The 11534-nt window shown below is 38.0% G+C and overlaps 1 protein-coding gene across 1 annotated transcript in view; it reads right to left on the reverse strand.

Moving 5' to 3' along the window:
* The window catches only part of LOC110020074 (CBS domain-containing protein CBSCBSPB3-like), a 19869-nt gene extending 9124 nt beyond the window's left edge, over positions 1-10745 (reverse strand). Inside the window, exons 1-4 of the mRNA XM_020718045.1 lie at positions 10449-10745; positions 10202-10361; positions 9987-10119; positions 8843-9013 (exon numbers count right to left, since the gene is read on the reverse strand). Coding sequence (XP_020573704.1) covers positions 8843-9013; positions 9987-10119; positions 10202-10361; positions 10449-10606 — 622 coding nt within the window. The 5' untranslated portion in view covers positions 10607-10745. The remainder of the gene's footprint in view (positions 1-8842; positions 9014-9986; positions 10120-10201; positions 10362-10448) is intronic.
* Between the last annotated feature and the right edge of the window lie 789 nt (positions 10746-11534).

Here is an 11534-nt window from a genome sequence, read left to right on the forward strand (position 1 = left end):
GAAGGTGGCTTATGTCATAAACATAAATAGTCTCTTATGAAGTCAAAACAAGCCAAACAAGGTCAAGTCAAGTCCTCTAAGAGACTAAGAGAAAGAGAAAAAGAGAGAGAAAGAGAGAGGAATGGTAGAGATTTTCTTGTAAACGTCGAGACACTCAACAGATGCGCTCGAAGATGTAATTCCTCGAAGAAATAAAATCCTCTGCAGCTCCGTGGACGTAGGCAAATTTGTCGAACCACATCAATCTGTGTGTCGCTCGGGTGTTTTTTCTGAGTGCAATTTTTCTCGTTCAATTTTTCACTTTATTGTTGTCGTTTTTTCACAACAACTGATATCGGAGCTTTTATTCGAATCTAAGGAAAAATGATGGGCGGAGACAAAGTGATGACGTCGGGGATCGAGAAGTTCAATGACACAGATTTTGTTTGCTGAAGGATGCGGATAGAACACCACCTCTATGAGAAGAAACTTCATCTTTCGTTACTGGAAAAACGACCAGAAAAGATGAACGAGGCGGAATGAAATTTGTTAGATCGACATGTTCTGGGGGTTATTCGATTAACCCCGTCGAGATCGGTTGCTCACAACGTCATCAAGGAGAGGACTACTGCAGATCTCATGGCGGCTTTATCAGATATGTATGAAAAACCATCGGCGAATAACAAGGTGCACTTGATGAAAAAGAACTTGAAGATGGTGGAATGTGTGTTTGTTGCTCTACATCTGAATGATTTCAATACTATCACAAATCAATTGTCGTCTGTTGAAATTGATTTTGATGATGAGATACATGCACTGATATTGTTGGCTTCGTCGGCTTCATTGTCACATAGCTGGGAAGTTATGAGGATGGCGGGTTGCAGGTTTTCAGGGGAAACTAAGATGAAAAAAAATATGATGATATTCGTGATTTGATTTTGGTTGAGGATGTGCGCATGAAGAATTCTGGCGAGGCCTCGTGTTCAAGTTCGGCGTTAAATGTTGATTTCAGAGGGAGATCACATGACAGAAACTCAAACAGAGTAAGATCAAAATCAAAGGCTGGTCAGCAAGCAACCTGCTGGAATTGTGGCAAGACTGGTCACATAAAAAGGAACTGCAAGAATTCTAAGAATAAGGAGAATGATGAAGCTAATATTGTAACTGAAGAAATATAAGATGCGCTATTGCTGGCAGTTCACAGTTTTATTGATGACTGGATATTGGATTTAGGGGCTTCCTTCCATACATCTTCCCGCCGGGAGTTAATGCGAAATTATGTTGTAGGTAACTTTGAAAATGTATATCTAACTGATGAAAAAGATCTAGATGTGGTAGGAATGACAGACGTTGATATTGCACGCCCTAGTAAGAGTAAATGGACTTTGCAAAAAGTGAAACATGTTCCTGAGTTGAAGAAAAACCTCATCTCTATTGGACAGCTCAATGAGGGTGGTTATTCGGTAGTGTTCTCAAATAGCATCTAGAAGGTTACCAAAGGAGCATTAGTACTGACTCGGGGCAAAAAACTGACACACTATATATGACTACAAATTTACTCAGACGAGGCCACATTAGGAGGACACATTAGTCAGATGTGCATTTTGGGGAAGCAGAAAAAGGTCAATTTCCTGAAAAGTGACAGAGCGTCAGAGGCAGGAAAACCAGACCTTGTACAGATCAATGGTGGAGAACAACAGAGCTATGAAGAAATCTTGCAATATGAGAATTCGAGCAAGTAAGAGCTGACCAAGAAGGAGGAGACGGATTCCCTGCAGGAAATCAGACTTGGAAGCTGACAGAACTTTTACCAAGAAAGAAGACATTGCAGAACAAGGGGGTGTGTCGGGTGAATATTGCGTTTGGTGATAGTAAGAGGTACAAGGTTGAGCTTGTTGAAAAGGGCTTTCAGCACGAGCAGGATATTGCTCATGTAGTGGGAGTTGTAAACAGATACAGAAGTAACTCAGGAAAGAACTTAGTGGTACAAGGCTACGTTGACGGTGATATGTCAACTGAGAGTGTTACGTGTGAGAAGCTGAAGTTGTGCTCGAATTCAGCTGGTTTTCTGGCATGAGACGAGAGATTTGAGTTGCAGAGGTAGAGGATATCGTGTTTGAGGAAAATGTTGGTATCGTTAGTAAATGATGCAGCCAGTAGGTGATGCAGACTGTGTCTTAGCCTCCAAGTGGAAGAATTTTTGGGTAATGTGGAGGTCCGGTCCACCGCAATTTAATTAGCTTCCTAATTAAGAATCTCACCTACCACTCACATACTTTCTCATCTACCGCTCACTTACCACATCCCACCTACCGCTCAGCTGCCTCCTACCTACCGCTCAACTGCCCCTACCTACCGTTCTCTTGGTTTCTATAAATAGCCTCTTATGGATTGTCATAAACAAGTCAAGTCAAACTAAGCCAAACTAAGCCAAACAAGGCCAAGTCAAGTCCTCTAAGAGAGAAATAGAGGAAGAGAAAGAGAGAGAGGAAGGGAGAGAAGAAAATATAAATTTTCTTGTAAAAGTTGAAGCGCTCGACGGTGTAATTCCTCGAAGAAATAAAATCTTCTGCAACTCCGTGGACGTAGGCAAATTTGTCGAACCACGTAAATCTGTGTGTCGCTCTGGTGTTTATTCTGAGTGCAATTTTTCTCGTTCTATTTTTCACTTTATTGTCTTCGTTTTTTCACAACAACTTACATGTAAAAATTTAAGTTTAGGTGTTAGATATGTAAATACATTGGAAATGAGTTGTATGTATGTCAATATTCCCAAATAAAATGCATGGTATTGTTAACCATATTAAAAGTATCGATTAAGATTTAGTTGTCATCCAAAAAATAATCATCCTAAGTTAACTTACAAAACAAAACAAAAGCACGTAACAAATGGATGTCATGATTCAGAAAGCTAATGTTTAGCCTAAAGTATATACTCATCATGACATCCAACAAATTCATTCACAAAAGCAAAATGCATGCTTTCCATTTCTAGACAATTAAAAACAACTTTTTATTTTTTTAAAATACTCAAATGCACACACATCGCATATGCAAACCCATGAACTCAGGACCACTTGGTTGAAAAATAAAGCACTCAACCACTAGGCTAGGGTGGCTTACATCAATGAAAAAATAACTTGGAATAAAAAGATCAAGGATAGCACATTTAGGGTTCGTTTGGGGCAGCTTATTTGGTGCAGTGACGTTTTGAAAATGGTATGTTTGGGTAAACTGCGTTTTGACAGCTCATGCATTTTCAAAACGTTGAAAACAACATTTTCACACAGGTGCGGTGGCAGCTTTCTGGAAGCGGTCTGACTTTTCAAAAAAAATAAAAAATTTATAATAATCACCACACCTAGCTTATCAACAGATTATTCAATAAGCTACAGCTGCCCCAAACAGACCCTTAGCCTAATTGATGCATGTATTTCCTCAAGCAAGCTTTGAGTGACCCATTCAAAAAGCGAAAAGAATATTGTCATTTTCCATACTCAAAGAAGACATAAATGAGCAAATTTGGCAAGTAAATAAGGTAGTATCATCTCAATACAATATAATTACACCATCTACCAGATGTAAATTTCAAACCTTCTTTTGGACAAATAAATTAATATTCTATTCTAGAAATAATTCCTAGAAATTGAATCAATTGATCTAAATTAGCATGTTGTTGACCTCATTTTGAGGTCATTACTCTTTTTCTTAGGATCCTAGGATCTAGCTATGGGGGTTCTTATTGACTATCTTAGAAAACCAGAGCTGAACTAACCCCTTTAGATATTCCAACCACTTCCTATTTCTCTTGTGATGTCTCGCACTGATGATCTCAAAACCATCGTCGTATGGTCGAGTGGTTAAGGGCTATCATGTGGAGACTCAAGGAGAAGTTTCCAATAGGATCTCAAGCCCTACGAAAATCTTATATAATATTAATTATAACCCTAAACCATATTTCCCCTTTTCCCGCACACAACTCTTCATTCGATTCTTGTGGCTCGGTCAGGTGTTCGGCTCGCCCTCTCCCTTTCGTGCCCTAGATCCTGCGGCTCATCCACGCGGCGATCCTCTCCCTTTCGACTCTTCTCCTTCTTTGCATGGTCGCTCGACCTTTCGGCTCTCCAATTGCAAGGGTCGGGCTGGCCGACCCTTCTCCTTCTCGAGGCTTTACCGTCTCCTTTATTGTGGTGATTCTTTCTTTGTCACTTGATTTGACCACAAAATGGTGGTAAATGTGGTTGTCCCCTCTCATTTCTGCCTATTAAAAAGCTTCCTAAAGTACTGTTTTGGGTTGTTAAAAATTTTTTGAGAGAAAGAAAGGCTGAGGTTTTCACTAGTTGTTGTTTGAGGCTTTTAGGAGAAGAGGCTCTGCCGAATTTCCTTATCGGCTAGGTTCTTGTGTGCTAGGGTGTTTGTGGGTCGTTGCTTCCTCAAAGGTTTTAGGAGAAAAATTTCTACAGGAAGCATTTTTCTTAAATGCATTAAGAATTATTTATTTTCTTCCCTCTAATATGCATCATTCGGATTTGCACCTGAAAGTGTTTCTTTTCTCTTCTAAAGCATGTGGAAGTAAAGTTTAGACCTGTTTTGAGATCTAAGCATGAATAGTTTCTAGAAATAGTAAAAAAAATGGAGCATAATATGGATACTTTCTCTCTATTCTGCTCAAAATGCATGATAGATAAAATTTTGGAAAATTTCAATTGTTGCCATGAGATGATAGTTGCTTATTTGGAATATATGCTAGAAATATAATGTTGAAATTCTTTGTTGTTGTTACTCCTGTTCAAATATATGCTGGAATTCGTTTCGATGCTTTCGGATGTTGGTTTTAGGGACCAACTTGTGTTTCTCTGTTTCCTGTTACCTATCCCTGTTCGAAGTATATGCTAGATGCAAATTTTGGGTTCTAAGGTTTTGTGGAACATGATTCTTTGTGGCTCTGTTTTGGCCCATTTGGTGGGCTCGAATTTAGCTTCTTTTGGATTAAATGTTAGCTGGAAATTTTGCCTTGTTTTCCCCATATGGATAGGTTCTGTTTTAGCTCTTTAGAGTTGGATCTTTGCTGGAAATATTTTTTATTTGTTTTGGCCTATTTGTGGAATTCAGTTTTAGCCCTTTGGAGATGGATTATTGTTGGAAATTCTTCTCTTATTTTTCCCATGTATTGGGTACGATTTTAGCTATTTCTGGGTTGGATTTTGATTGAAAATGTTATTTCTCTGTTTTCCCATTTAATTAGACTCAATTTGTTCTGAAATCTGTGCTCAGTTCAGCTCAGAGGTATATCTGTCATTGGCCCCTTTTTATGGGTTTATTTGAGCTCAAATTGTGTTTCATTTTATTCCATATGTTGGATGCGATATTGGCTGGAATTCTATTTATGATGTCCTTCTTGTTGGGCTCAGGTGTGCCTGTTATGGTTCCTTGTCTTACTCTTCTTGCTGGGCTCGGTTTACCTTTTACGGCTCCCTGTTTTGTCTTTTTTGTTTGGTTCAGCTTGCTTAAGTTGTCACTCTGTTTTTGTCCCACCTAGCTAGGCTCGGTTTAGTTGGAAGTTCTTCATATAACGTTCCTCCTGGGATTGTTATTGATAATGAAGTTTGTCATCCCATAAATTATGATTTCAATGTATGCTTCTATGTTGGAATGTTTGATGTAAGTTGATCAACTCGTTATTATGTCTTGTTTGATAAAAATGACTTCAATCTCGATAGTTTACGGGAGCTTGTCCATTCACTCTTTTATGTATGATAAAAGAGCATAATAACAATGTTGTGGTGACTTTTCCTTGCTGCCCCTACCCCTGAACTTTTGTCATATTTCCTGTCCTAAACCGTGGGCTTATATTGGAGCTTGGTTCTGCTTTTTCTGGCTTCTGCCTATGGGCTTGTTATGAGGTCCGACTGTCCATTTTCTTGGCCTTACCCGTGAGCCCCTATCTTCTTTCTTGTCCCTATCCGTGAGCCTGTTGAGAATTATTCAGACTCATTTTGCCCTGACTGTGAGCACTTCTATATTCTCTAAATTGGTGTTGCACTTATACAATTGTGAAAAGCTTTTCATGAGGGGTGGAATTGAACGAACTTGATACTAGCAGGATTTTTGGAAGTCCAGAAGGTTGCCCTCTATGGATTATTCACCTTTATTTTGTGAAATATGAAAGACTCTTAAAACTTCATTTCGGGAAATCATAAAGTTGATATGAATCGGATTTATGAAAGATTTGAAAAATTCATAAGATTATCGTTTGGGGAGGACTTGGAGGCTTGACATTAAAATTTGGATAATATAAATGCCGCATTCGAATTTAGGCTTGGGTGTGTGAATATATAGGCAGTGGTGGAGTTGTTTATACAATTGTCACATTGATTTGAGCCCGTTTCGATCTGTTAGAAACAAGATTTGGAAAGAATACCTTTTTTTGTTGATCCATTTATAAAATTTGAGAAAATGATATCCTTCTTGGATTGATTCAAAGATCTTGGGCTCTCTTTTTCAGATCTTTCGTCACGGTTTTGAGGGTTGATTCACCATTCATCCTTTCAATCTTTTGGGTGGATCAGCTCCTCCTCTCCCTCATTCCCATTTTTATTCTTTTTTTTTCCTTGCTTCTTAGTTTATTTTCGGTGCTTATGTCTGACACATAAGTGCCCATATATAGCCTTTTGCAATATAAGAAACCGTCAAACAAGGTCGCAAGTAGGTCGGTCTTGTTTTGGGACTTAGGACGATGATGACAAAGGTACGTCAGTAGTAGAGCGGAATGATATTTCATCCTACGACATCAGGACACAATCCATGGGGTCCGATGAACCATAGGATGATAATATCATTCACCGACACAAGACTAGCGGGGGACCCGTACCTTCTTAGGTTGTCGGCGGTCATACGCCCCACGACGCGATCTTTAAAACTGATAAGAATAGATACAATATTTATAAAAATATTTTCACTATAAAATTGATACAACTTCCTTTTTGTATGCCTGAAATCCATGTGTATGCTAAAATATAAATTTTAAATGTGTTACAACTTGGTTGTCCACTTGTTGATTACCGATACCGGGCTAAGGAGCACCCTCCTAACTTAGATTTAGTAGGACACCCTTCTAGTTGAGTGACGAGCTCTATACATCTGGGTGACCGATAGTAGCCTTCGACGTCCATCGAGTGCAAATATATTATATTTGAGCCTAGCTCCGACCCGAATGCTTGTGGTCTCCTCTTTTCGAATTTTTTGTATATTTATTAGAATTTTTGGGCAAGCACTCGTGGTCCCTTTTCCGGGATCTTCCCGAGATTTTGATAATTTTCTTGGAATTGTCATTTGTCGATTTTTAGGAGTTTTCCGTCGTGAGTCGTTTGTCAATTTTTACCGAGTTTTCCGTTGTGAGTCATTTATCGATTTTCTCAAGTTTTCCAGACAATGTTTCTTTTGTTTATAAAGTGAATAATAGTTAGCTTAAAGGAGCAACAGGTCTCCCAAATATACAGAATATAAATGTTTGATTTACATTACAGCATTTTACTTCAAAACATATGGTACTAATCTTTCTCTTTTATGTCGCACATTCTACTATTTTTTTATTGTTATACTGCATGTTTTATTGTTCTGTTACACATTATACCTTAGTGTAGGAAAACCTAATGATTACATGTACCCTTTAAAACTAATATCAATAATAACTAATATCAAACTCGAAAGTGTTACGATGAGGAGCTTGGAGCGAACACTGTGGGCAGCACGACGATGACACTCAGAAGAGCACAAATTCACATCACTAATCACTTTTCTTAGTTTAAATAACAACCCATATCACCTTTAGGCTAGCGCAGCGTAAACCCTCACATATCACTTTTAGGCTTTTGCACAACTCTGTTGTCCTAACACTTTAGAATTCCGAGGTTACTGTACGGTATGGTGTAAATCCTCTTATCTTTTTAGGTCATTTGCACGATCGAATATTGTGCAAATATAAGTCCTAAATTCTAAATAAATTGCAGGATTAAACATTAAACAACATCATTTCAAAGATATAAAGTCAAACAATAGGATATTTGGGAGGTCATTGGGATTCTTCATGGATCTGTGATATTCCTTACTCTTCATTCATTTGGATTCTTAAAAATAACTGTTTCTATTTGGGTCATTCCCATTTGATTTTCCCATGTTCAATCTTGGAAACCTAAACTTTGAAATCTGGAAGGTAAAACCACTGATCTTAATCGAGAGTTTTTTAAGTGACCCCGGTCATTTAAGATGTAATTAACTATAAGGGTTTGCCTCTATAGGGAACTTGGAACCCAGGTAAAATAAAATCTATCTACTCCTCATATTAGGTAGAGGAATTTGTTGGCCTCATACAAAATATTTCGCAGACCAAACGGATGTCACAAATTATTTAGTTTAGGTGATTGAGTCTACTACGAGTGATATGTTTATCCTTCGGGATAAGTGTATTACTTGTGATATCGTGCTTATTCATCCAAACTATCCAAAATGTGAGACTTGTTCGGTCTCATCTATTTCAAAAATTAAAATATTACTTTCAAAATTAAAAATCACATATTTATATTAAAACTATGTTCATATTTACAAAAATCATATCCTTTCAAAAAAAATAAATAAAGGCCGACACATGCTCACTTTTTAACACACATAACAATTCTTCAAGATACTAGGACTTTATTTAACTCAAATAATGTATTGTTTAAAACGTTATATTTTGTTGCCTTAGATATCTTGTTAGAACAGTATCACATAAAATCCACTTTGCAAATACCTTCTAGAAATATTAGAACAGTATCACTTACATACTAGGGTATGGATATAAAAGAAACAGTTAAGGGGCACGAGCCTGAAAAATTGCTGCCCCACTGGCGCTCTACCCCTTCCACAGCAGCAGCTATGGCACTACCCTGCTCAGCAGCCTTTTCCATTCTTGATATAGCATCATACAGACATTTTGTGATGTCTAGCATGGCAATAACTTCGCTATTTTCAACAACAGGAAGATGCCTAAATTTTCCTGCAGGAAGTAAAATTAAATAATAGTCAACAGGCTAAGTAACATTAGTAAAAAAAAAATTAAGAAGACAATGCTATTACAAATTAAATAACTTCGAAAAACCATTAAACATTTGTCACCATAAATGAATTTTGTACCCCAAAATCTTTTTCATTTCAACTTCATAAAAAAAATAGTACACAAATCCAGAAGGGAATGGATTCTGTAAATGGTCATTAGAAAATGTCCAATAAACAACCATAAAATGAATTCCATTATGATGCTAAAATTACACAAAAAAAAACTTCAGTTTTTTACAGTTCCTTTAGTTAAGCGGGTAAACAACATGGACAAGAACAGGTTCAATCTTGTTCGAGTAGAACTAAAAGCTCAATTTAGTTATTTAATTATTAATATGAGCATAAGCCAGCATAACAACAAGCTACACCGATGGCGATCAAATGTACTGACAAATTTACGAATGAAGACCTCGATTTCATGACAAAAGGTTTGCAAATTTCATGATGGAATGGCTTTTAAGTATCAGGGAACATAAAACATGCATTATCCACCATTTTTATAGTATAAAAAAGGTCATTAATGATAAATAAGCATACATTTATGCACATCAGCTTAGCGTAAATCAAGTTGGTCCATAATGTTTGACTTGCTTATAAGATGATAAGGTTAAAATTCTTGTTATAACTCGGTAAATTTAGTACTTAAAAAGGTAAACAATACTGTTTTGCAAACATCAATCTTTTCTGCACCCCCTATTTTTAGTTGACTTTATCTCAATAATCCAAAATCAAATTCAGAGCTGCATGAGAATGGTTTTGACGTAGCATACTGATAGGAGAAAATCAATGTAAAACAACTGTTGCATGTGCATTATGCAGACTGGCAACTGAAAAAACATAACCAGCACCCGAAAAACTCAAGCAAATATTAATAAAAGTAACATAAATAAATGAATAATAGTTTATAAACTAACCTTGGATCATCTTCTGCAATGCTTCGATTGCCAGGGTGTCCGCCATCACAAAAGTAGGATTTCTAGTCATAATCTTCGAAACAACAATCTGATCTGGCCTCAATCCATCTGCAATGACCCTCGTAGAAATGTCCTGTCCATGTAAACGCCACAGAGAATATTGGACCGCAGTTAAATGAAAACGACAAAAATAAACAGCGGTAGCAGATGGCCACCTTATCGGTGACGATTCCGGATAGAAGCCCATTCGCATCAGTGAGAAGAACAGCATCGACCCGCCGAGCAGCCATTCTCCGGCAAGCATCGGAGACCGTCGTTCCCTCTGGTATCGTAAGCGCTTTCGAAAGCCTGAGCTTCTTCACCGTCCTCTCATTACTGTTCGAAATCAATGAGTTCAGTAAAAGCAAAAGAAAACTATGAGTAAGAAAGAACAGAAGAGATCTCATTAGGCAAGATTCTCACGTGGTTTGATTGGGGGAAGAGGGCTTGGATATGCTCCCATTAGCAGGCGTCGTGCCACCACTATTCTCGGATGGCGTGGCCTTCTTCGCCGCCGAAGCTCCACGGCGTGTGGCGAGGCCGTTCTTCCTCGGCTGCGGAGGGTTCATATTGCCGTTCATGGCCTCGTATTAGGGTTTAGGGTTTTTCCCACAATTACCTCCGATATATGACTCAATTTTCCCTTGATTCGGAGATGGAGCTCAGCGGAGAAAGGGGAGAAGAGAAGGAAAGGTGGTCGAGATCGAGAGGGAGAGAGGGGTGAGGATTTCTTCCCGTTTCTGGTCGAGATCGAGAGGGAGAGAGGGAGAGAGGGGTGAGGATTTCTTCCCGTTTCGCTGTCTTCCCCTCTTGCCTACGTCGATTCCTCCTCTCCACAGCTTAATTCCGAGTTGGAGGTACTATAGGTTTCAACTTTCAAACTGTCATTTCTTCGTCAATGATTCGATTCAAAGATGGAATGTTGGGGCATTCGCTTACATACCATCTAAATCTTTTGTATTTCTATACTGAGAACTTAAACATTAATTTTTAAATTTATATCATTTAAATATTCTATGAGCTTTCTATATACATGACATTTGAAACATTGTTATTTACATATCTCTCGCTCAAATTTTAATTTTATCAAATCAATACTTTGGTTAACCTCACACATTGATGGTGGTTGTTCACAACAAATGAGTAATTAAATGAACCATTATAGTTATTAGGTCAACATCCTATGGTTGTGTCCTAGCTCCACAACAACACACTGTTTATAAATACGGGGCTTGGGTGCCGTAAAAAATCTCGTTGCACCTAGGTTTCTATAAAATTTTTGTTTTTTATTCAAAATGTCTCTAGAAGTCCTCCATTGACATGGGGCAATGTTTAGCAAAGATAAGGAGCTTGAAAGCTAGGGTGTTTCGTGAACGTAGCACCAAATGAGAGATACAATAGTGGCCTCCCGTAAGCTCATTCCATAATAGGACTTTTCCCTTATCGAGAAGCCTACGACAACAAGTTTGGGAGTCCTTCGTCGTTGAACCTGATACTGTTGTATTTCCT

This window comes from Phalaenopsis equestris, unplaced genomic scaffold, assembly GCF_001263595.1.
Source record: "Phalaenopsis equestris unplaced genomic scaffold, ASM126359v1 Scaffold000090, whole genome shotgun sequence".
Classification (NCBI taxonomy): Eukaryota; Viridiplantae; Streptophyta; class Magnoliopsida; order Asparagales; family Orchidaceae; genus Phalaenopsis; species Phalaenopsis equestris.